The sequence below is a fragment of the Ornithodoros turicata genome, chromosome 8, assembly GCF_037126465.1.
Source record: "Ornithodoros turicata isolate Travis chromosome 8, ASM3712646v1, whole genome shotgun sequence".
In the NCBI taxonomy this organism is placed as follows: domain Eukaryota; kingdom Metazoa; phylum Arthropoda; class Arachnida; order Ixodida; family Argasidae; genus Ornithodoros; species Ornithodoros turicata.
This window is the reverse complement of record NC_088208.1, coordinates 35,439,198-35,465,040: the sequence shown is the minus strand read 5'-3', so window position 1 is coordinate 35,465,040 and position 25,843 is coordinate 35,439,198. Positions and strand designations below refer to the sequence as shown.

The following is a 25,843-nucleotide window of genomic DNA, read 5'->3' as shown; positions in this document are numbered from 1 at the left end:
AGAGAAGAACGTACATTCGTGGAATATCTGCCAAAGAATTTCAGACACGTGACTGATTCCCCTATTGAGAGCTTGCACTTTTTTTTTTTTTTTTTTGTCTTGCGATGTTATGGCACCGCAATACTGACGAGGATATATTTAGGTTAGAGAGGTCCCAATTGGGTAGTTCGGCGAGTGTCGAAAGGCATAATGTTGTGTACATGAAGGCAGAAGCGCTGGAGATGCCATCGCGTTGTTTGTGTCTCTCCCTTCCGCCTGCAGTATCGTGAGCGATGGGAGCTTTGAGAATAGAAAGGGAGTCTCGGAAGAGTCTCGAACATGTGGCAGTTGCGACAGGAACGACGGTATTACGCGCGAAGTAGTGTTCTTTCCGCATTGCATGGGGACCATGCTACAGTAAGCGGCAATACAAGCAGAATTTTATCCGTTGCTCTTTTATGCATTGTCATTGTCGCTTTTCTTTCTCAACTGATTGCTACGTCCGCGCACGTGAATACACAGGAGCGAACGCAGCGGAAATGGAGCTCCACTGGACGCACGGAGATTTAGCGGTTTTCCATCTCTTAATAATGCACCATACCCGAGCTCGCTGCTCGGATTCCATTTTCGCTTATTAGAGACCGCGGGGCTTTGCTCTACGACAGAACTACTTTAACCCACCCGACATATTTTATGAATTCAGAAAATTAATTTTGGAAAACTCGTTAAGGCTAGCACTGGCTGTCCAAATTACATTTTCGTTGAGTAGGCCATGTCGCAACTAGGTATATGAAAAAAAAAAAAAAAGAAAAGAACTCAACTTGGATTTATGAAGCCTGTGATTTCTGGAGCGACGGCTTACATTTCGTCCGCGTTTATCCAATTCCCTCCTGTTCTATTCGTTTTTAGCTAGACAGGAGCTCGTAGTACACGGGGGGGAGGGGGGGATTGTGTTTATTAAGAAAAAAGAAACGAACGGTCAGCCAGACGGAGGTCGGCTTGCTATTCCAAAATAAAAATGGAAAATGGGGGAAGAAGAAAAAAGAAAAAGAAACAGAAGAAAAGCAAATGAGAAGGAAAAAGGAGAATAGGGGAAAGAAAATGATAGGAAAAGAAGAAAGAAAATAAAAGGAGTAGAGAAAAGGAAAAGACAAAGAAGACAAGAAAAGGAAAGGAAGAACACAAAACTAAAACTGAAAAGTCACACACGCGGTCACACAATCACAAGGCGTTGACAAGGCGTACATGGTTCGCGCGAGACGCGTGGAACACCTGTCCGGAGATGGACGGAGTAGAACTTCGTGCACTTGCGAGCTTAGCGATTCGCGTTTCCAAACTTCTTGATATTACCTTCTCTCTCGAGAAGCAGGATCGTGTCTGTTCAAAACCGCATTTTAAGAAGTGCTCTCATTATAACGCAGCGGGTACTTTTAGTACGCCACTTCTCAACTGGGAGCTCCTCGCGTAGCATGCCATCCATCATGCTTCCGCAACCTCAATCCCCGGGCTTTCACTCAAACAGTGCATTCCCCAGACACAACACAGGCGCTTGACTCTCGTATACTTTCGGAAAAGGCGGCCGCAAGAAGTTCTGTCTGCGAAACATCGCACTTCCTAAAGTACTATATATTTGCCGGAAGAGCTACAAAGTCGAGAGAATCTCACACCGCACTCGCCTGATTTATTACAGAGCAGGGAGTTTATTTTTATTACTCTTTTCTCTAGGAAGCATTGTGATTCAACAGGACGCCGGGACGGTGTCTGCTACAGGCATTCTTCGAGTTTCCCCAAGAACCTTCTCTTTTTTTTTTTCTTCTGCAGCGTAATATTTCGTTGGCCAAGGCAGGTACGAAAGCGCAGCGCCTGGCACAGACACACGCGCACATACAGCGGTACGAAGCACGCCGAGAGCCGCAGCGCACTTTGGTTGAGTGAAAAAAAGAAAGTATGAGAAGGTAAAAAGCGGGTCCGGGGTTAAAGAACATTTCACCTGCCTTTGATTTATGATGCAGGTCCCAGGCCTCGCGACAAAGTACACGTTCACAGAGCGACGTCGGTACGAAGAAGGCAGAACAAGGACAAAATCATATTGTAAAAATGACGACTGAAATATTTGGATATTAGGAAGCACGGTATATGGAACAGAATGAAAAAAAAGAAAAATAATGACGGATTGGTTTCAAAGGGATTATTATCGAGCAGAGAATAATGAATACCAGAGCTTTGTGCATATGAGTTGGGACGTCGACGTAGATTAACGATACCGTCGGTTTAATGCTGTCGAGTATGAATCCCTGGATGCGAGGGAAATATTACGAGACCGTGTACTCTGATTTGTGTGTCGTCTGTTTTGATGCATACGTAATGAGGTGGTTGTTATCAGTGAATGGGGAACGGTAAAACTTGTTCTTGCAAACGTAGTCGGCCCTGACGAGTATCACTGGTTCGTATTTTGAACATATAGTTTCAAATCACCCACCAACTTGGTGTAGGCCCGCCTGGGACAGTTGGGTGAGAGAAAAGCGGAGGAGGAGGTTACAATGACACCGAAAGGGTGCGGGCGCCCGAAGATCGGGATAGAAAGATTGCCCGTTAAAGTCACAACATTCAAATGCCCTGCGGCGTAGCTCGAGACATACGTTTCATTGCTGAGGCGCACATCGATAATGTTCGGTCTAGTATTGACTTGCGACGGAGCATAACCACCCATGAAACTCTCGCGCGGGTCTCAAAGTCAGAGTTGCTAATGCACACCTCTAGAGTCCAAGGCCTGCCTCGTCTAAATTTCGAAGTATTTGTTTTTTTGTTTTAATTTTTAGTCATGTATCCCCTAACTTGTTGCATGTAGACACTTCTAACTCTATTTAAGTCTAATGGTATAATTAATTTATCAATTACCGTATGCATTGCATGTAGTAATACTGTGTAAGTATTAGTAGTAGTAAGTTAGTGTAAGTATTAGTAATTAGTAAGTAATTCAGCTGCACTAGCGTGCAGCTAAATGAACTTCCCAGCGGGGCGTTTCGTCAGATACGACAACGTAGACAGAATCAGCAGAGTCCACTCTCGTGCGCGCGCACGTAATTTTTATGTGCAGCTACGACTTCGAGCCGAATAATGAACACACAACATGGAACACTTCAATAATCTCGAGAGAGCTCGCCGATTAAGCGCAGTCCAGCGAACACGGAGCCTACAAAAGCGCCATCCATCTTCGCACACTCAAACCTCATTATCGTCATCTCACATTAAACCAGCCTCGCAGGCGCCCACTTCTAAGGACCATTAATAAAACAGATCGTAATCCATTTCTTTCTCTTTCTCTCTCTCTTGTTTTTACTATCCCTCAACGACTGAACTCACACTTAAACCATTCTTGCTCACGGCTCGCTGAACCAATTTGCCGCTTTATCTTACCCTAAAGCCCCTCTACTAACACAACTCAGCACCCTAAAATACCAGCTTCTCTTTCTTTGCCTTTTCTTTACGATACGCTGTAAATCTTTACGCCGACCCATTTACGCTAGGTTTTGTGTGACGCGCGCGCACACACACACAGAGGATGAATGTGTCTGCCTTCTTCAAATGCTGTCTCTCGTATACAACTTTTTTTTTTGTCTCCCTCCTGGTCATGGATATTTCCACGCACTGTCGACACTCTCTTCCGCCATGCGGGTATAGCTCATTGCACTCCTCATCTCCACAAAGCACGCCGTCGCTGTCACAGCGAATTTTCGCCCTCCATCCTATTTTATCGCTCTCAAGTCGGCCCCAATGTATATGCAAAAAAGTGGGGTGCTCGACAATATACTCTGCCCGACTTGGCACTCCATGGGGAAGAAAAGTTACGACGTTTACACTCATAAAGAAGGCTGCGTCGAAAGTCTGCCGGCAGATACGTCCACCGTTGTCGCGCATTATCGGGTCAGCCGACTTTATGACATGTAAGACGCGTATAAAGGGTCGGAGTGAGTGCGAGACGACGACCGAATGCTCGAGAAAGAAACGCCACGATCGCGCGACGGGAAGCCTTAGTCGACGCGTACCTCATATTTTGCAATCGGAGGATTCTGTAGAATACACATTGGGATGCGGTCGTATTTTGTCTGGCACGAAATCATGTATGGGACGTGAATTAGGAATACGGCGACACCGAGGCCAAGAGATACGCATCTTGCATACTTTATGGATGTCTATTAGAGGACACCGGGGAATAGGAACCAGGGTTGATACGTATAACAGTTTGTTGGTGGGGTGTCCGCAAAGAAAGCTGACTATGTTTTCATTACGTTTATGTCTGGTAAGAGATAATAGATTACATTTCGCCTCGTAAAATCCATTAACGAAGCCATGTTGGGTCGATACGCGCCTGAAAGGGAAGAGGTCGTTTTGGAACCGCGCGCCAGTCTATAACCCGTCTCATATGCATATAGAAAGACGCGATAGGCTCGAATATCATCACACAGAGTTGAACGAACAGAAAGCCACTGTTTCAAATAATCCTGTGGGCGAAAACAATAAACACGGTCGTATACTTTATTCAAATGAAGCAGTGTTCTTCGTATTTGAAAGCATGCACGCTGCAATAACCGCGAAGAATAATGTTTAATAATAACGGGGTGGATAATTAGTGCGATGTGGATACAGGCAAACGTATCATTATGCAGACGCAAGATAGAAAGTGGTACAGAGACTGACTAACGGTTGCGTACTCTGGAAGGAAAACGGAACACTCCAAATGTGAGGGTCGTCGAGAGAATCAGACAGACGAGAGTCGAACCCGGAACCCTTGATTACCGGCCATTAAGAGGTGCGTGTGCGATTCCCGTCCATGTCTAGCTTTTTCCGTGGCTGCCACATTTCGTGTTCCACGGTACGTTGAAGCTTGTGCCGTGTTTTTCAGTTTCGCGTGTTACAGGTTCAGAATGGTTACTCTGCAAAATCACTGAATCGTGTTATACTTTCGTTCCTTCTACTTTCGTGTTATACTTTGGGTTATACTTTCGTTCCCCCTACTTTCGTGCTATACCTTGGGTTATACTTTCGTTCCTTCTATTTCCGTGTTATAGTTTCGTTCCTTCTACTTTCGTCTTATACTGTTAGATATACTTTCGTTCCTTCTACTTTCGTATTTATCTCGCTAACACTCACGCGTCGGATATTACGATGTAATTTGATTGAGATCATACAATTCGCATGACTCACTAGGGCTGCTATCATCATATGCTGCTTTGTCATATATATTTGTCGTTATATTATCAGTGTGATTGTTGCGGAGCACACTTTGTTTGCTCAGGAAGTTACTCTTTGTCGCACAGCGTTAATCACAATCGAATTCAGCAACATCTCTTGTACCTCTTGTTATTCCTTGTCAGCGCCGCGAAGCAACTGTGACTATGAATGGCGTACAGACGTGAACAGGTGAAGAGAGGACAGCGGGAAGGAGTGGGGTACAGGGGAGAGTTAGTGTGCGTCCTGAGCCGACTTCAAGGGGAACTGTGCCGACATTCGTCTGAAACGTCAGCCGGAAAATCCAGGCAAAAAAACAGCGACAGCACAGCCGGTGGATTCGAACCCACCACCAGGAACGAAAGCATAACACGAAAGTAGAAAGAACGAAACTACAACGCGAAAGTAGAAGGAACGGAAGTATAACCCAAATCATAACACGAATGTAGAAGGAACGAAAGTATAACCCAAACAGTATGACCCAAACACAATTTTGCCGTATAGCACACTCAAAAAATACCGATAACAAAATACACAAAAGAAATTTCCGCCTCTTCCTAGTATCACCCTCCAGTAAAGCTTTCTCCATTATTCCCCTTTTTATTCATGTGGGCTCATACAACACAGAAAAAAAAACACTCAGGTCGATCGTTTTTTAAGGCAAACAAAGTACACGAGCACAAAGTGGACACAGCGAGCGCAGCACCCCGCTGTGATCAGCGAAAGCAAGTAAACCTCAATTTATTATGACAACCCCCCTCCTTTTGTGTATGAGGTGCAGATCCCGCATATTCATCGCACTCTGTCGCCTGGTCAAACAAGGGACGCTCTATAGCCCACCACCTATCCAGATGGTGTATCCACGAAGAGGGTCCATTTGCATATTGGGCCCTGCGAAAATACGACGCGGAGGGGACACTGTTGGTTAGTCGGAGTTATGAGCTCGGATGGCGTTACTCGCTTGGGACGGCGGATTAGTCGCTAATGCACAGGGAAAAGAACCTGCCACGTAGCAGATAGAGGGATATCGTATTTCAGGCACGCGCGCTTTGATGTGGCGGTGCTGGTTGAGGGCTCTCTCGGTGTTTGAGGTTTGTTACGTGGAGACAGTGTAGAGGTTGGTGCCAGTTTTTTTTAGTGTTTTTTAGTCCCGGCTTTGAGGATCAGTAAACAGAGTAATCAGTAAACAGAGATAGTTAGATAAGAATACCTAATGTACACGGTGCACCTACCTCAACAACACCGAATATCCCTTGGATGTACGAATGGTGTCCTAACGAATTCGTACGTCCGATGGATATCCCTGAGATATCCATCGAACGTACGAGTCTGTTAGGACATTATTTGTACATCCAGCGAATGAAATGAAATGAATATCCTCTGGACGTACGAATAATGTCCTAACAGACTGGTACGTCCGATGGATATCTGAGGGATTTCCATCGGACGTACGAATTCGTTAGGACATTATGGGTACATCCATAGGATATTTGGTGTTGGCAGACAAAGTCGTGCCGAAGACTGGGAGGTGGTGGGATCGCGGGTACGATCCCGGCCGAGGACTGTAGCAGTGTGAGGGAGGTACATTACTTACAGTGCCGTGTGTCGGAGATTTCCGGCGCACGTCAAAAGAACCCCAGGTGGTCAAAATTATGCGCAGTCCTACCCTGCGGCATTTGCAACATGTCGCCATACTATAGGCAGACAAACCTTATGTGCAACATCAAGGCCTCGTTATTAAGAGCTAGGAGAAGCCAGGGCTTTTAAAGCCTGCTGAAATGACGTAACTGTGACATCAACAAGTTCGCGCAACAGAAAACTTTCAAGCCCAGTCTGCCCGCCAATTGTACAATAAGCTGTTCGTTGTCCGAACTCGGATGTCGGACGTAAAGCCGGGGACGAATAGCTGCGCCACACGCCCTGGAAGCAATGGAAAACTGCAGAGAATCGAAGTTCGTTCCTGGCGTGTCTACAGATCCCTACGGGCCAACGTGGGCTTTTGTAATACAAATGCTGGAGGTAAAATTTGTCATGTTTGCCATCAGACTCCCGTGTGCAAAAGGCTGTTCTGCTATCACGTCGGTACGACAAGAACGTTCGAACTATTCAGTTTGAGTTTGATTATAGGAAGAAAAAAAAAACGGGAGATAGCGTTCGAACTATATTCTCATTGTTTATGTTCACTTAATCGTCTTAGAGGTAGGCAGAGCTTTCTTGGTCACCTGCAGTGACTCCGTACTTCAAATATTCGAATTAATTATTCTGTGTTACAATGGATTCCAACTGGTGCAAACATGCGCGTTAACCGTAGTGTCTGAAACACTACTAATAAAGCACACTATATGCCCAAAAGCTACTAAATACTACACACTAAATAGTACATACTAAATAATGCACTACATAACATGTAACGCTACAATTGGAGCACATTTTGATGTCCTGCGTACCATACACTGAAGCTCGTCGCCTTCTAGAGCCGGAGCTGGGATATGTTTATTGAAAAAAAAAGGAGGAAAGCAGGGACGCCCACCCGCTCAGTGTTTCAAAAATACTTGGGCCCTGGAATTACAGCGTCAGGCACCGGGCGTTCTCCGCCGTAGTGAAATTTTTCCGGGACATTGATGCAGACGACAAGATTTGAGCCTATGTGCGTTTTGTGGGTGTTGCTGTTCGACTGTTTGAGTGTTGCGTGTTTGCGCGTTCTGTGACATTTCAATAATAATAATTGGGGGTTTACGTCGCGAGACAACTGAGATCATGAGCGACGCCACAGCGGTCGGTCTGTGGATTGCTTTTGCCCACCTGAGGGTTCTTTAACGTGCGATGAAAGCTCACCACACGACACCCCGTATTTAACGTCCCTCGCGGAAGACGGCGTGTCTAAGCAACTTGTACCATGCCACCAAGTTCAAGTGACATTTCAGTGCGTGTGCAATTGTTTTCTGTCGAATTCGCCACCACCACTATCCATCATCATCATAGTCATCGCCATCCTCCTCCTCTTCATTGGCATCATCCTTACAGGAGTTTTCGCCCAAAGTAACTGGTGCAGGTGATGTGGAGTTGCGGGCCTCACACTAGTGCAGCCAAAATCTCCATTTTATTTTTTTCTTAAAACCAGCCAACCAACCAACGCTAGAATTGAAAAAAATATAGAGAGAGAAGATATTTATACGAAGCATTACCCCTGACGCGAAATGTCACCACGAAACGTGCCTCTCAACTATTCGTTTCGCAGAGACTCAAGAAAAATCAGAGCCCTAGTCATTATCTAAATAATATACGAAGCTCCTCAAAAGCTTCTGCGCGAACTCTGGTGACGATACGCCGGCAACAACCACGCAAGAGCAACAACACACACACAAAAAAGGAAGATACTTCCATCTCACAAAGCTCACCGCACAGCAATCGCAACGGACGTGTGGTATACACTTTCCTACCGCTACTAAAATATTTATCGGGAATACAACAAAAAAATAGAGCCGAAGAACATCACCTGCGAGCATGTACGATGGCAAAGTGGTCCGCCCATTTCACCGCATATGTGCGCGTTTCTGTAGGGCTGACTTTTTAGTTTGTTCTTCCTTGCTTTCGCTTTGTGACAAAAAAGAAGAAGAAGAAGAAGAAACGATCGAAAGTCACTGATGACAGAAGGAAGGATATATTTGCCTTCCCGTCTCTTTCTTTTTTTCTGGGTGATGTGGCTTCAAATATTGCATCGACCGTCTCGAATTTCACTTTGAGAGTATCACACCCAAGAGCAGAGTCTGTCTATGTACTTTGGTTTCGAGGTCCAAGAGAGAAAGATAAAAGACGCCGATGGTTACGGGAATGGCGTCAAGAAGCTGCACCAGCCACGCAGTAGATATACAATTGATACGTAGAAAATACGGGATGTATGAACGTTAAGGAAAACTGAGCCTCAGGACGCGCACCACCATGACCATCACCATCACCGTCACCGCTATTTCGAACACAGACTGTTCTTCGTCTGGGATCTGTTCAGTCTCTATTCGAAACATCGGCGGGTCTCGTTTTTAGGCTCTTCCCTCTAGACATTTTCTTACCACTTCACCGGATGTTCTACCCTTCTAAGTGGAGGAATAAGAAGAAAAAAAAAAAAATTAAGAAGCTAGTAAATGTGCGGTTTTATCAAAGTGGAACAGGTGTCAGTTTGTAAGAATCAACCTCGATCCGTGCTTCTGAAGCGGCTCTTCATCTACCGTTGGAGAAGAAGCTTGGAGAAACAACGAAATGAAAATGCGCGGAAGAGACATAAAGGACACGAGTAAACTTCTTGAAATTATCGTTGAACTGTGCTAGTTTAATTTCTTTCCTGTGCACAAGCGCAACTCTTGTGGAGTGTGCGAACCACGGCTAAGACACGCTGGAACGCTGACAACGCGTATCCAATTTTTTTTCATTCCGTGTCAGCGCCGCGAAGCAACTGTAGCTGTGAGTGGCGTACAGACGTGAACATGTGCAGGTAGGACAACAGGATGGAGTGGGAGACAAGAGGGCTAGTGTGCGTCGTGCGGTCGACTTCAGGAAACCCAGGAAAAACCTCAGACAGCACAGCTGGGGGTAGAAACTTATAAGATGAATGTAAGAAGAGTATGGTCACGCCTCGATTTGGCTATGATAGGGGCACATCTTGGGGACACTTGCGTAGCTGATCATATACGCGGCATGTTCTACCCTCATTTTTCCTCATTATTTTCAGTACCCATTAGAAACGCGCCTCGAAAATGGAAAGTAATATTTGCCGTACAAATACTTAACGAGATCGTTCATGACTTTGCCATATCGTTTACACCGTTCGAATATGCGAGAGAAGTCGACAGAAGTGTTCCAAAGAAGTGAACGCAAAAGTAACGAAGGGACGAAAACATCTCCTTGAACACATCAGTGCCTCTCTTCTCTCTGCTTCTTCGCTAACTGACAAGCCGGGAAATTGACTGAGCTCTGAAGCGAGCAGCTGGCACAAAACAAATTAAAGGAACAGAGAGCTTTCTGGAAACATCGCAGGGGGCGCTCCGTGCGAAATAGTATTGCAGAAGACGAGGGAGTTTAATTAAAGTTTCCTCCCGCCGTTCGCGCTGCATGCCCTGACTAAAAACAAGGCGAGAGAAACATTTTAAGTTTAAATACAGCACCAAAAAGCAGGTGGGTAAAATGCGATGTGGAATATAATTATACTGGAGCGGGCACTGTTGCGGAAGGGGCTTGGTGTAACTCGAGAACTGAAACAACAGCGAGAGCAGTTAACAAGTGAGGAGCATTTTTTTTTAAAGAAGAAGCGCAATCAAATTGTATCTATCTTACGGGGTGTTTATCTAGGGAGTGAACGCATCACCCTTTCCTAGATACAGGACGAGGAATAAAATACGGCTACATAACACCGCAGGCTTCGTCTATAACAAGAAAGAACGGTTCCCCATTTTTTTCTTTCTTTCAATCATCATCATCATCAAGAAAGAACGGGATGGTGAAATAATAAGGTAGCTGTCGACGAGTAATTAAAAATGTGCTCTGCGAACGTAACGCCTCAGGTAATGAAGATATCCGTCAACGTCCTATTACAAGAATCCGCCCCCATCTCGCTCCTTTACCTTTATTTTTCTAAATTGCTTCTTGACGGTGCCGAAATGGGTTGGGAACCACCACGCTTGCAAGGATAGAAATCTGCGTGTCAACACAGAAGCACGTGCAATGCTCACGTCACGTAAATGACATAGTTCGCGTACGTGGAACTCGCAGAGAGTGGGTGCGTTAAGTAGGTGCCCCTGTTTTGGCTCACTCAGATCGGGAGTATGATACACTCGCAGCGGCGTCTAAACAGCGAAAAGAAACTTTGGAGCGCTACACTGTTCGCTCGCTTGGTTGCCTAAGCCACGTTGGCTTAGTTTTAAATTATAGCAAAGTTGGAAGAGAACGACTGCGGTTGTGAAGACATTTCCTAGTAACAGCGAACGAAATGTAAAAGATATGAATTTGTGACAGACGCCATAGGAGCTGTTTACTGTGAATGACTGCACGGCGTGAAGGTGTCTGCATTGGAGCACTGCATTACACGGGAGTAACCGCCGATATCCGTGTAGAAGTTGTCCACTAATAAGAAGGCATGATAACAGTTAGAAAAATACTACAGTTCACTGAAATCGAAGCATTGGGTAACATAGGCAGTCCGTACTCTGCATCCGAGCCCAGACTTCGAAGATCGTCCTGCCGCCGCTCAACAGGAAGTATGTCATGGAAAATCTCCAGCACCCGGGTGCTTGTCTTCTGCTTCCACGCACGGGAGCTCGGAAAGCGGCACGCGGTATCTCACACTCTCAGGTGCGCGAGGAGCGTTTATGTCGTGCGAAGTGAGTGGAGTCTGAAACACTCGGGCTCAGGGGCGCCAACTGAACGCATCAAGTGTGCACAAAACACCTTCCAAGTGTGGTAAACTCCAGTCAGAGAGGATGACGGTGCGACAACGATCGGCTCCACCAACACGCCTAAACTGTGTCAGAAATAATACATCTGAAATAATCTCCTGCGTCCCGTTAGTGCACATACTAAAGAATGCAAGTGCAGGGCACGGTTGCAAAAGGCGCAGTACGTGGCCTTTCAGAAGGACGGAGAGGAATTCGGAGTTGGAAACCATGCAGTCGCATCAAGGAGAGGGTGCCGATGTGCGTCAGGTCACATCCCGAGCTTTCACTTGGCGAATAAAGAAGTTCATCTTGTGAAACACGTAACGAACTGGGCCAATTATAGGTCGCTTCAGAGAACTTATAAGGATTTGAATTGAGAACAAAATAAAACCCGATCCGTCAGAAGGTGTCTTTGTCACCAGGTTGTCTTAGGCGCGGTTTCATCAACGCTGGTTAACTTTTAACCGAGATGAAGGGTTGCTAAAACCTTAGGGTTGCACTCAAATCATTTTTACAGACGTCAGAGTGAAGCGTTACATTCAAGTTGAAGGGCCGTTGATCTCGGTTCAAATGTTAATCGGCGTTGACGAAACCGGGCCATAGTCTCCTTTTGCGCCTTGAATCACGTGCATCATATCCAACTAGCCCGCATTAGTGAACTCACGGCTAGCTGGCGTAGTTAGCCTCACGCTGGCGTCCAAAGACACAACTACAGTGCAGACGCTACTGATGCTTGTGGTAATGATTATGATTATCACAAGAAAAAGCAGAATCAGTAAATGCTTACTTTATTTATTTATCGAGGACATCCCCTGCCTTCTGGATCCGTTGGCTTCGTTCCAGCAGGTTTACTGTTCTCAATAACTCGGACAAAACTTCGTCGTATATCTGTTATCACTTCGGCCGTAGTACACCTGAAACGGAGTCACATAATAGGTGCTTCTTTCTCTTTCTTCTTTTTTAAATGTCTCTTTGTCATGTTGAGGTTGGATTTTCTACGAATTTTCTATTCTCCTTTCCATTCACGAGTTCTGGAGTAGCACATCTGCATATTTTTTTTCGTATCTCAATCAACCAATCAATAATTGCTTCCATCTCTGCCGTTTCCTCGAGAGAAAGCCGCGTTAGCACAGTGTAGTAGGCTACAAAGGCTTCCTGGTCCACCATAAGTCCAGTCTCGTATACAGGGACACATATAACAGCGTGAGAGCTGAATCCCCAGGTGGCACAGGCAGATTGGAAGGCAAATAAGAGAATATAAAGCATCATCAAAGAGCATCCATAAGGCTGTGGTTGTTGCCCGAAGTTTGAAGATACGGCAATATGAGCGTCCCGTAATAAAGAGGCCTCTAGGGAAATAGAGAAGCAGTGGAGCGGCGGCAAATGCATGTGCGTGAGTGAGAGAATGCAAGGTAGAGGCACAATCAAGCTAAAAAAGGTTCCTGGTTTCAACATGAGACGGTAATCTGGGAAAGGGAACGTCGGGATACGAAACTTGCGGTTTGTCAACACGTTTTACGACGCCTGTCCTAAAGCTCCTGAGAGACATGCTTCCCACCCTAATGATGCCAACTTACTCAGCGAGGAAGTCGAAAAAAAATGCATCTTCCTCCGCGCTAAGACTAATAAAGAAGGATAAGTATAAATGGATAAATAAAATAAATAGATAAAGAGGAATAAAGCAGACTGTGCCAAATAAACTAATAAAACATTAAAACTTTGAAGACGAGTTACAAGGCATCCATCGGATGGGTCTCAGACACTCCGTTCCCCAGAGTCAAAAACAAGTTTTAAGAAGAGGGATGACGTAAAAAAGAAAAGAAAAAGAAAACATCTTTGCTGAAAGCCTCGAGTAAATAAAACGCATCAAGTTTCTCAACTCGCCTTAGCGCCATTTCCTCAAAAGTGCCGACACGTCACTTCCAGATCATTTTCCGAGGCCTGTCTATATTTTTTCCCTTAAATCATTCCAAACGCGAAAAACTTATAAGGAGGTCCATCACGCTAATGAGATGGAAAAGAGATGTTCTTCGAAGCAGACAAATAGCGTCACTCGGTTTTATATTTCAAACTTCTCCGCGCCCATGCTTAGAGACAAAAAAAGAAAAAAAAAGAGAAGGAACTGTGAATGCCACAGTAAAAGCTATCGGATATCGCAAGAGAAAAAGACACGCAGCACCTGCCATCAGGCTGCAAGAGAGTTGGCCAGTGCTGGACTACAAAGTAATGTAGCACCACGCCTTCCATCAACACGGCTTTCAAAGACGCACTGCGTTAGTCCGGCGGATAAAGCTACTGTCGCTGTTAGTCCAATAGTTTTCTACCAGGTCGTGAAGGCAAGATGCTACGCGTGTCGTGTTTTAAGTTACCGTGATGTGTTGCACGAAACCTCCCTTCTTGTCATTCTCTTCACTTGAAACTTAGGTAGCCGAGAGGGTTTGTACGTATCCTATCACAGTTTAGCTCAATATTGATCTCTCGCCCTTTTATTTTCCTCTCTCGTTTTACAGTTTGAAACAGATCTTGCCTTGGGACGTATTGCAGCTGTACCCGCCGCGGTTGCTCCGTAAACCTCTGAAAGGAAGCTTTTTGATGCTATCATATTACATACTGGAAACTCCTTTCAAGTGTTGCTAGACCAACTGTGTGTACTTGTATCCTCGAGGATGGTATCGAAGTAAAAGCAGTATAGTTTTTTTCTTTTTTTTTAACGGAAAGGAAAACAGTGTTGCCAGACGTTGGCAACGTGTCCCTGAGCTTGGGGGAAGGACAAAAGACAAAACACAAAAACGAACAGCACATGACAAGGCTCTCTCTCGTGCTGTTCGTTTTTGTGTTTCGTCCTTCCCCATAGCTCACGTACATGTTGCCAGCGTCAAGTATACAGTAGCTCGCTTGCATTTTACTTCTATGTTCCGTGTTCCTAGACCGCTGCGGAACCGAGATTTTCAATGGGACTTCTAGACTCACGCAGACGATAACGAGTGTTTCAATGTCTAGACGCTTGTAGTACATGGCTCATTTTGCTGCCACGCAAAAATCCCATTAACGCAGAGTAGCAGGTCTAAGTTTCTATGATCAACATTTCTACATAACCTCGTTCGCATATTGCCTCTTCTCCTCATAGAGAAAAGTAGAGACGGCTGAGAGATGACAGCAACAATTCTATCTTTGTGTCCTTTAACTTTCAGCTGATTCCTTAACCGTCGCCGCAGTCCCCGCACCGGTTGTGCTGTCTGAGGTTTTCCCTGGGTTTTCCGGCAGACTTTACAGACGAATGTCGGCACAGTTCCCCCTGAAGTCGGCCCAGGATTCATACTAACCTCCTGTCTGTCCCCCACTCCTTTCTGCTGTCCTCTCTCCATCTGTCCACGTCTGTACGCCTCTCATAACCACAGTTGCTTCGCGGCACTAACACAGAATTAAAAAAAACGTCGGAATTTTCAACCGAGATTTTTTTCCCCACGTTCCTTGTGTGTGTGTAAGAGAGAGTGTGAGTGAGTGAGCTGGGGGGGGGGGGGTGCGAAAGGGAAAAGGAGAATGACAGCGTAAGTGTGTGAATGTGTGACAGTGCAAGCGAGTGTTTACACCCAAGCAGCACGACATCTTGGCCCGATATCGGCCCGATATTGGCGATACCGGCCCGCGATTGGTCCAAGATTGGACCAATATTGTGCCTTTATTGTCAATATTGGACCAATATTGCGCCAAGATGCTGTGCTGCTTGGGAATATACTTTATACTATTCCAAATTGCAAGTAGAGAAATGTGATCAGCCCCGTGTCACTACACCGCCGCACGGCGCTCCGTTAAATACCAATCCATTTTTAACGCGCGCGAACTTCCGCGCGCGATTCCTTCAGACGTGCCTCCCCTCTGGTTGGCAGTTCAAGCGCATCGAAACATGCTCTAACCTCAGGTTCTCTAACATAGAGCTGTTATCGTGGGCTGCCAGGTGGACCACTGATCGGGGGACGTTATCTCTATTGCAGTGCACAGCCGGGTGATCGTGGTGAACGAGGGCCACCAGACGGAGCTGCCGTGCGAGACGCGAAGCCCCGTGTTCAACAGCACGCAGGACGCTCTCCGCGTCGAGTGGTTCCACTTGGGTGGACGACGTCGAAGCTATAGTTCACGAGAGCCCATATACACATTGGACTTTGGAGGAGGCACAAAGGATGGCCATCGAACAGCCCCCAACGCGAGGGCTAACCTTCTGCAGGTATGTGGTATGCTAGCTTCGAACGGATAACGAATGGCTAACGAACGGATGGTTACTAAAAGTGCAGGATGAGATCGTGGACGTCGTCCGCTCTTTTGACCTCTAAATCCAAGAACACAAAAAAAGTATTTGCGTTTTAAAAACTGTCCACATATTAAGGCCGAATAAACTGGGAGCGACAAAAGCAGGGAACTATCCCGTGCAGTGTCGTGGCAGTGCAAGACGAGCTTTATAGACCTCTAGCATTGTTTTATTTTATTTTTTTATGGACTTCCACCCGCCTTACGTCGCTGAAACGAGTCTGCAGGGCCATTGCTGGGGTATCTTAAGCACTTCCCATTTAAAGGATGGTTCTTCTCTCAATGTGTTTGCGCCTTCTCAGATAGCGAAAAGCATAGTATGAAGCTCATCCGTGTCCCTCGTGTTGCGATACCATCCAAGTATCTCGACAGTACAGGGCGACGTTGATATAACCGTGCAAAATGGCTAGAGAGAGAGACTCCGTACTCCGTACTCTTTCACAGGGCTGCGCGTTGTAGCCATCTTTCAGCACAGTGTTTTCGTTGAGACATAAAGCCAATGCGAAAAAACAAAAAAACAAAAAAAAAACAGGAGAGAGAGAGAGAGAGAGAACAGATTGAATAGAGAAAGACGCCAGTGATGCACAACAGATGGATTAGTGTGTCTTGGTGCGCCTGCGTTTGTAAGTGATGTTAAGTTCTATATATTATTTTTGTTTAGTATAATATTATATACGATAACATATATATATATAATATTGTAATATATAATATAACATAATATTGTGTCACACCTTATCACAAAGATTAGAGTGTACAATATAGTATCAGGCAGTTGCAAAGCTTTTTTTTTTGTTTCGAGTGGTGATGGGAGAGGGGATTAGTGTTTGACTAAAGTGTTTGAAACTGACTTTATCAGATATAAGTTACTATTTATAACTACTTTATATTATATATATATCAGTTACTAACGAGTAGCAGAACTCGTTGGTGACGTGTTAAATTTCTTGTGTTTTTTTTTCTTTTTTGCAATATAACCTATTCCAGTTCAGTCCACCAACCCGTTGTAGCCTTACGTGGGCATTAGTAAAATAATACATTTTCATCCCTACTCTTCCTATTTGCGCTACCACGTGAGATGTTATCACATGGGAACCTTGGATAACAGTCTTGAGCTTATGTTTACAATTTCCCCATTCATTATCATTAACTTATTTGTTGTTATGTTTACAAGTCCCAAACGTCGCCACACGCGGTGAGGCGACGTTTGGGACTTGTAAACACATGTTCTACGTGCAGCCAAACAGCTTCGGCTACTTTGCTCCCCCTGTATAAGTCTTGAGCTTATGTTGTAACTTTATTGAATTGCAGGTGGTTCGCTGGGCTCGTTTGGAGTGGCAAGGCAGGGCGTACTTCCACTTAGTGGGCTACCCATTTTCGCTTAAAGTGACAGGCCTTCGGTACGAGGATACTGGCGAATACTTGTGCTCAGTGACATTCCGCGATGGTGCCATAAGAAACGCTTCGGTGATTCTTCAAGTTGTAGGTAAGGTATTTTCTTGTTTTTTGCATCAGTTCGCGAAGGTGACAAATTGTAAAATTCAATTGTAACTAGGTAGAGCAACATTTTCCACGCGTTAATTCCTATTGTTGTTTTGTCGAGACTTGCAATGCACTGCCATTTTTCCAACCATGAATTGCACGCTACATACAGCAGATGCACCTATCATATTCATAACCACAAGCATAATTTTCGGAGCCGTAACGATAACAGCAATCCGTCTGTTTTTATTCATCCTTCACCATGCAACCTCCTTCCCATGAAATTGTATGCTCCTTTCTTAAACTGCTACTGTTATAGCGTTGTCTGTGGCGTTGCATTAGACACTTTTAAAACATTGTAAAACACGGTAAACATGGCAAACACGGTATAGAGTAATGTATTTACTTTACCGTGGTAACTGTAGCTGTATCGAAGCACATTTCAAAAACAGTAACTGTATCTCACTTACTATTTCTGCAGGCTGACTAACTTTAACTTGGTTCCTTTTTTTTTTTTAGTACAGTCACTGCTTCACTGACATCCGTGACTGCTTTACTCCCCAGTTGGAGATTTTTGAATGTTGTCTCTTATGGTCTCTCCACACATCAGAGTTGTCATAAAACCCCTGCTAGCAAGCGTACTTTGGGCTGAGCTAGATATACCGTCGTATGTTTCTGTACGTATCTTTGAAACAAGATGCAATTTTGGAATGGCTGGATGATTACTAACTGAACCTTTCATGCTATGGAAAAAGAGACGTTCTCAGACGTTTATCACTTGAGTTGTGGTCACGGTAGTAGGGTTTTCTTGCGGGAGGGGGGGGGGGGGTGATTATGTTAGGAGTAGTAGAACACGTCGGGCGACGAGTTCAATTTCTCCTTACTTCTTTTTCTTGCAAAGAAAGAAGTAAGACGTTCTGAGAAGAAATTTAGTGGTGTAATGACACATTTAAATTGTATTACGTCAAAAGAGTTTACATGCGGGAGTTTTACAGTGCCATCGTTGACAGAAAATTTTTTGCGAAACGTTTTTGAACTACTATTCATTTTTTGAAAATCTTTCAATGTTTTGTGCTAACCTTTTGCATTGTTATGGCGGTGATTGCACAATTTCAGCGATGACGTGGTGTCACGTGGCCCTATAAAGTTACTAGCAGGCGTACGCGGTGGCAAGCCCTGTAAAGCCATCGCTTTTGAAGGGCAGTCGTCGGAGAACAAAAAAAGAAAAAGAAAAATAACATGAAGAAGAGCTAGAAAACGGTGGTACTCCAACATACTCGAACACTCCGTCAAGGTGCGTCAACCATTTAACCAGGCTGGTACAACTTGCGGACTGCTTGCCAAGTGACCCCTTTCGGACGGACAGGAGAAGCGCTCACCCTGTTAACACCTTCCACATGGCGCGCGCGTGGAAACGTTGCCATAGTTGCTGCCGAAAACTCCCGTAATGCTACACCCCGTCCCACTGATCCCAACATCTGCCTTCCGAATCCAATGCGAGCATGCGACGGGAAAAACGATGGGATAAAGTGTACGCTGAAGCAGTCCTCGTATTTCTGCGACGCACCATTGACTTCGAGATCACACAGATAGATTGCCAACTTGCTTCTTCCGTTCCCAGATCGACACCCAGAGCGCAAACAGCATTACTTGCCGACTATTGTGCACCGTCAAGATAGAGGAGGTCGAGAATTTTCTTAAAGCTTCTCGGTTCGATGGCGTTCGTGCGGTGTGGCTCTATTGCTCTCGCATGCGAGATCAATGCGGGGATGTTTATTACGCAGCAAAAAAGAAAGAAAAAGAAAATACCGAAGGAAACACTAGAGACTCAATCCAGATCTGGGTGAAAACTGGCTTAGGAGCCCCAACACTGATCAGCCTAGAGGTTGGAGTGGACCGATAAAGTTGTGCTTCGATATCCTCCCGATCCTTTCAGAGGGCCTGTTTGTGTCTGCTGATCTTCTACCGTATTTGTATTTTCTGTTTTTTTTTTCTTCTTCTTCTTCTTATGGCACACAATGAACTAGAATATCCCGGATTCCGCGCTTACAGCGAACGCCGAAGGGTTCAATTGTCTTTCTTTCTGTTTTTGGTGGCTTTTACGCGTGACTTTTATTTTTCCTTTTTGAATTGGAGGAATCTTTTTTTTTTTTTACGTATACTTTGGGTGTAATTGATTTTGCTTTTCTTCCTTTATTACCTACAGTGGAGGATGGAAGACTCGTGTCTGTATATGTAAAAGTCACTGACACCAAGAATGCGGAATGTTCGCCAGGCGTTAGGACGCAGAGTCAGCATAACGCCTTTGGAGAGTGCTGATATGATTCCTATGGTAAAGACTGTGCTCAACTAGTGCCGCTCTGAGCAGAACTAAACCCCGTCACGCTAGTCAGCATGTTCCAGATGGCACGCCCCATTCTCCTTTTGCGTTTCGCCATTTCTGTAACTTTCCAAACGTAATACATAATGTCTCCAAGTGAAACCAACGTGTAACACGCTGTCCGCGTATTTTCGTAACAATAAATTGCCTATTACTTTATTCTGAAGACTTGCTTGCACGGTGGTCATTCCACTGCTGTTTGCAAACATATCTGCATAATTTACTCCAGTTAAACCAGCTTGGAGCACCATGTGGATGTATTTTATCACCGACGAACTGTTTATTATTTATGGTAACGAAGAATAATGGCTCGCACTACTGTGTTGTACGCCACAAGCTGAACGGACGCTCCACTTCCATGCTGAATAAATGTGAATTAATAAGGGACACGTGCAGGTATTTTGATTCAGACGTGTAAGCAGGTCCATTTACTTGAAACGTGTTAAAGAAACTCAAAAGAGATACGGACGGCTTTCACTACCGTGTGGACGACAAGCACTAATATGAATCAAACAGCAGTGCGCATTTTCCCAGCCGATGTAACCTTTGTAGCTAGAGATCTGCTAGATCGCTTGTGTTCTCTGTTTGTCCCAATAAATCAGTCGCTGACTAACGCTGTCTACCTTGGTGTCTTTGCTGCGTTTGTTCATGTTTCATGTAGCTTTCGCTACCGTTGGGTTGATCTTTGTGCTCCCATTCAATTCATCGTCTCATATAAACTACGTGAGATTGAGTAGGGTCATGCGACCACCGCGGGGAAGCAACCCATGTCATCATCGTTCATTCATTTATTGTTGTTGTTGTATTGATCAGTTCAACAGACATACGATGGCGAGAAAGCATAAATAGCCTAAACGGAATTTCAGTATGCAGCGTACCGACAGTGCTGTCTTCCACGTCAGACGCAGATGCCGTACAACCCAGCCATCTTAACCATATATCTTAATCATTTGCACATGGGCGTTTTTGGTATATAAATATATTAAATTTCTTATTTCTTGTTCTGAGTGCATGTTAGTGAAAGTGAGCTAGCTTTGTGCTAGCACTTAAGTGTTCTAGCTAGAGCACTTAAGTGCTAGTGAGCTACTAAAGTGAGCTAGCTTAAGTAGCTAGAGCACTTAAGTGCTCTAAAGTAGTCGGCTGCACATTTCTGAATCCACCATCTCCATATCTATTCAACCGTCCATTCTTTGAGCTCTTTGACTTTGAAGAATTAAAAACGCCATTAATGAACTAACCAAATTAGTAACTAGCTAACTAACAAGCTAACGAACGAATTAACGAAACTTGAAGTATTTTATTACATTCGTCTTAGAAGCCCAACACACTGTACCCCCGAAGCGGGAACGCTACTACTTTTCTAGCAAGTCAAAGAAGCGCAAACTGGCCACGAACCCTCCCATCTAGCTACGTACGCGGACTGGGGCATCTAATCAATCGATCGCGAATCAACAGATGGCTTTCATTGCAAACTTTGTAATTTGTTCACACTGGTAATGCAACGTAAGTCAAATTAGTCTTCATTGTCTCACGTTCAACTGTGGCATTTAAAGGGACTGCACTGCCTCGTCGAAGTAAATGAAGCTTTTGTCGAAGAAGTCGAAGTGTTATTTGTGGTAGAAGCGGGCACAGCAGAATAACCACTTTCGAGACAAACTGTCGGCACAGTTCCGCACGGTAACACCCCTGCCCCCCCCCCACCTTCTTCCTGGTGTCCTCTCTCCATCTGTCCAGGTCTGTACACCGCTCATAGCCACAGTTGCTTCGCGGCGCTAGCACGAAACTTACAAAAAGAAGAATAACCATGTCAAACTTTAAAATATTTTTGGACACATTGGTCATTGAACTATAGCACATACACGATTTTTTTTCAGTGCCGTACGTCTATACTACTCTTCCGGCTTACGCATGCCAAGGAGCTGTTACAGGCACACAGTTTCATTTCCGAAATCATTCTTCTCACTCATCCTTTAACCCTAAAACACTTCGTCATCTTGGCGCGAAGAGCCTCATCGTACCAATAATTGATGGTGTGTGTAGAACTTTGGGAAGTCAGGTTCCGCAAATGGTATGAATTAATGTCCTGACCACGGCCGGTACCGTGCATGAGACACCGCTGGGACGCCGATTCGCAGACGCAGACTGTACCTCATTAAGAGTGCGTTCCTTGTGCTTCATTACCTATGCAGGATACTCAAGCAGTCCTGTATCTTTTTTTCTTTTTTGTGAAGGTTTTGTCGGGTTAGAACTTGCTCTGCATTCGAAATGCATATGAAATATTTATTCAAACGACGAAAGGATGGCATCGTCGTGCCATTAGAACTGCGCATGATGTTCACGCTGCTTTCACGTAACACATTGTATTGTACATACATTGTATTGTATATACATTGTACAGTACATACGCGCTCTTCAAGCAGCCCTCATCACCTCTTTAGAAGCAACAGGGGTCCTGCGTGAACTGTGAATATTCATCATCATCATCATCATTCACCGTCGTCTCCCCCTCAAGCAATGGGATAGGGTGCCACCTCAGCAGCGAAACATCCCACAACGTCGTCATCACTTATTTGTGTAGTTAACTTTTTTTCTTACAAACAAACAAACAAACAAACAAACAAACAAACAAACAAACAAACAAACAAACAAACAAACAAACAAACAAACAAACAAACAAACAAACAAACAAACAAACAAACAAACAAACAAACAAACAAACAAACAAACAAACAAACAAACAAACAAACAAACAAACAAACAAACAAACAAACAAACAAACAAACAAACAAACAAACAAACAAACAAACAAACAAACAAACAAACAAACAAACAAACAAACAAACAAACAAAACAAAACAAAACAAAGCAAAGCAAAGCAAAGCAAAAACAAAAACAAACAAACAAACTTATTTGTTGGTGGTGGTGGTGTTACGCACGTATGCACAGAGATGATGAAAATATAGAACAAATATATGACTAGGTGGAAGCGTACTAGTCAGGAATTCGAACACCGATTCTATAAAGGTACTTTAAAGAAAGACTCGTGGGAAGATAATTATGTTTGAAATTATTTCTTGCTTTGCAGTGCGCATAACGAAGTGAAAATTGAACAAAATAAGTCATAATAATGACTTCACGAGGGATAATGATGGCTGATTTTCTTTACGTTTGAGTAAAAATATTGAATCAACATTTAGCAAAACATTATCATGTTATTTCGAAGCTTTTAAGTAGCGAGCGCGGCACACATAATCGTTAACAACTTACTATTGCTAGGATATTTCTTGTCTTCGTAGTACAGGAAAACTTTCACAGTGATAGAGGAAATTGTAAACACATGATCTTCCGAACAGCGTACATTCCTTGGTATTCTTCATCACGTTAGTCAAGAATTTATTTATTTGTCCGCCATAACAGATATCATTCGATGTGTTGCTGCAGTTGATATCTCTATGCACTGCTACAACGGGCTTCACGAGGTTGAATAGTGCAAGCAGTAAGGCAAACATGAAAATGTTTCGTTTGCTACGATTTGAACTCCATTTCTACCCTGAGTCCCTTTGTCCATTTTGTCTGACAAAGAAAAATTCGTGTCCGGTTTCCTTTGAGGAAGCAATTTCATGAATACTGAAGCAGGAATCTCGAGAAAGTAATTCTTCCAATGCCTTTTTCCTTTCGTTTCCGGCGTAATTTAATTATGTCGTAAGAGCCAAAATGTCGTTCTGTGCTACGAAGGTGCAAGTAATGGTCTGAAAGGAAAATTTAAGACACACGTACAACGCTTCTGAAGGAACGCGAAGGAAATACTTTGTACTTCCGCGACTGGTTGGAATGTCGGAATGTTCGAATAATGCTTGGTTGAAGCCGCACATCTCCTGTAGTCCTTTATGTACAACCATAGTAATAGTCTCACAGATCGCGAGCGAACAAGGGTTATTCGTCGAGTCTCGGAAATTCCGCACGTAAAGTGTTGGACAGATGACCTGTAACCTTTGACGAGTATCGGTTAAAATCGCTATAATTCTGTCGCCGAGCACCTTCACGTGCGTTGTGGTGTGTGCTGCGCATTAATGCATCATACTTGCGTTTGGGAACAACAACAACAACATAGATGAATGGATGATGATGATGCGTTTGGGAAGAATAGAAAGTAATAGCGAAAAGTATGCGGCCGGTTCGTACATGACTGACTGTTGGCGACTTTACACTACTTTCTGACAGTTACATGTGTCTGTCTTCATTGTTCACTGTCCCTAGTCCCGTAGCGTAAAGTCGCCAACAGTCAGTCAATAGAAAGTAAGTAATAATGCTGTAGAAATTTTAAAAACTTTTAAACCTTTAAAGGCTTTACAAATCACTATAGGGCTCTTGTGCTTAGGCTACTTGAGATTACAAGGGACTGGTGTTAATCAGGGAGCGAATTCAAATAAAAAGTAAGCATATCCAGAGAATGCCCTTCATCAGACAAATAAATTAAATCGATATTAATCACACTATGGTCTGTAACACAACTCATTGGGTTGAAACTTCACTTCAGGTGGTAGATGTCGCCACACTAGCACTGAAGTTAATCCAAAAAGAATCTGCGTCAGAGAGTAGTTGATGACGCCTTATCCTTATGATCGGACCTGCTCTTGGTTATCAACACGACAGCGTCGTCTCATCAAGTTGTCTCTTCCACAGTAGCAACAATTTCGAGTCGCACACCAATAAATATATACTACGCTCAACTAAAACCGTCAGGAGCAGCCGCGCACCTGTAAGGTACCAGGTACACACACCACGAAATTTCGCAAAAGATCCTCCTGCTAAACCTACGCCTCCGAACAGGTGGAATGCCTCGCAAACACTCTCAATACTGCACACACGTATGTTCCATAACCTTCACTGCACACCTTTCTTTTACCCTACGCAACGACAGCTCCATCCGCTCTAGCACACACTGCCCGTAATCCCATATTTATCAACTCCCCTCTCATCCTCCAGCGAACGCAGCGCCGTCTACCCCAGATCCATCTTCTTCAACGTGTTACTCACAGGCTCGCTCAGCCCTGCTAATGACTGTTTCTTCGCACCGCAAAATGTGTTTATACACCGCATGCACATCCATTACTTGCCGGCCCCTATAAACAGGGCTCCGCTATAGTCTTCGCTTCGTAAAGTGTGCCGCTTAATTGATAGGGGTCTCATGGGTAGGCTGGCAGGCATTGGGCAACACTGGCCCCAGAGATACATTAGCATCTACCCTCGCCGCGCAATCGCCGGGAGACACGGTTTAAGTGCAGCCTGCTAATATTGTGTTGCTGGTAATGTTGGGGGCGCATTTGCATATTATGCGAAGGCTAACTGATAGTATATTTGTCGAGAGGACCTGAGCTGGGACTTGGGATACGGGTTTTGTTGACAGAATTGTGTTCGCGGCTTCAGCGTGGAGGTGTTGCGAAAGGATAAATGCAAAAGAATCGCTCCGTTGGTACAGGTGAACATGGTAAAATGAAGAATTTCAATGTCAGGAATTTCGGTCGGGGACTAAATGTTGTTTAGAACGTGCTCCAACGAATGTGCTCTTTTTATACCAGGTTCATTTGTTCTGATTATTCACCTCATACTAGTGTATCTGGGCTCAAGAACCGGCTAGGACTACAGAATTTGTCGGCAAGACGAAATGTATCCAGACTATGTCTCCCGCACAAACTGTATTACAGCACGTCACATCTTCCCCGTTTGCTACACCCTGCATCTCACATCTCTCCCCGCTTAGATCACCTACTAAAGATTACACGCCCTCATCAACTTTTTCTGTATCATTTTTCCCTCGTACAATATCAGAGTGGAATAACCTTCCTGAAAATGTCGTCCGCACACGCGACAAAGATTTCAGAGCATCTGTCATACATCTATTATTTTGAACCATCATTTATTGTACTGTTCAATGTGTATTATCTTGCATTTCGTTTTTATCGTGTTGTTGTATGAATTGTGTATGAAAAGTTAATTTTTACCCCTCCGTCATGTAATGCCCGAAGGGCCCTTAAGAGGCCATACCAGT

At 44.4% G+C, this 25,843-nt stretch overlaps 1 protein-coding gene across 1 annotated transcript in view; it reads left to right on the top strand.

The window, feature by feature from the left end:
• LOC135367123 (hemicentin-2-like) overlaps positions 1 to 25,843 on the top strand; it is an 82,182-nt gene that overhangs the window by 26,478 nt on the left and 29,861 nt on the right. Inside the window, exons 2-3 of the mRNA XM_064600238.1 lie at positions 15,623 to 15,852; positions 17,244 to 17,418. Coding sequence (XP_064456308.1) covers positions 15,623 to 15,852; positions 17,244 to 17,418 — 405 coding nt within the window. The remainder of the gene's footprint in view (positions 1 to 15,622; positions 15,853 to 17,243; positions 17,419 to 25,843) is intronic.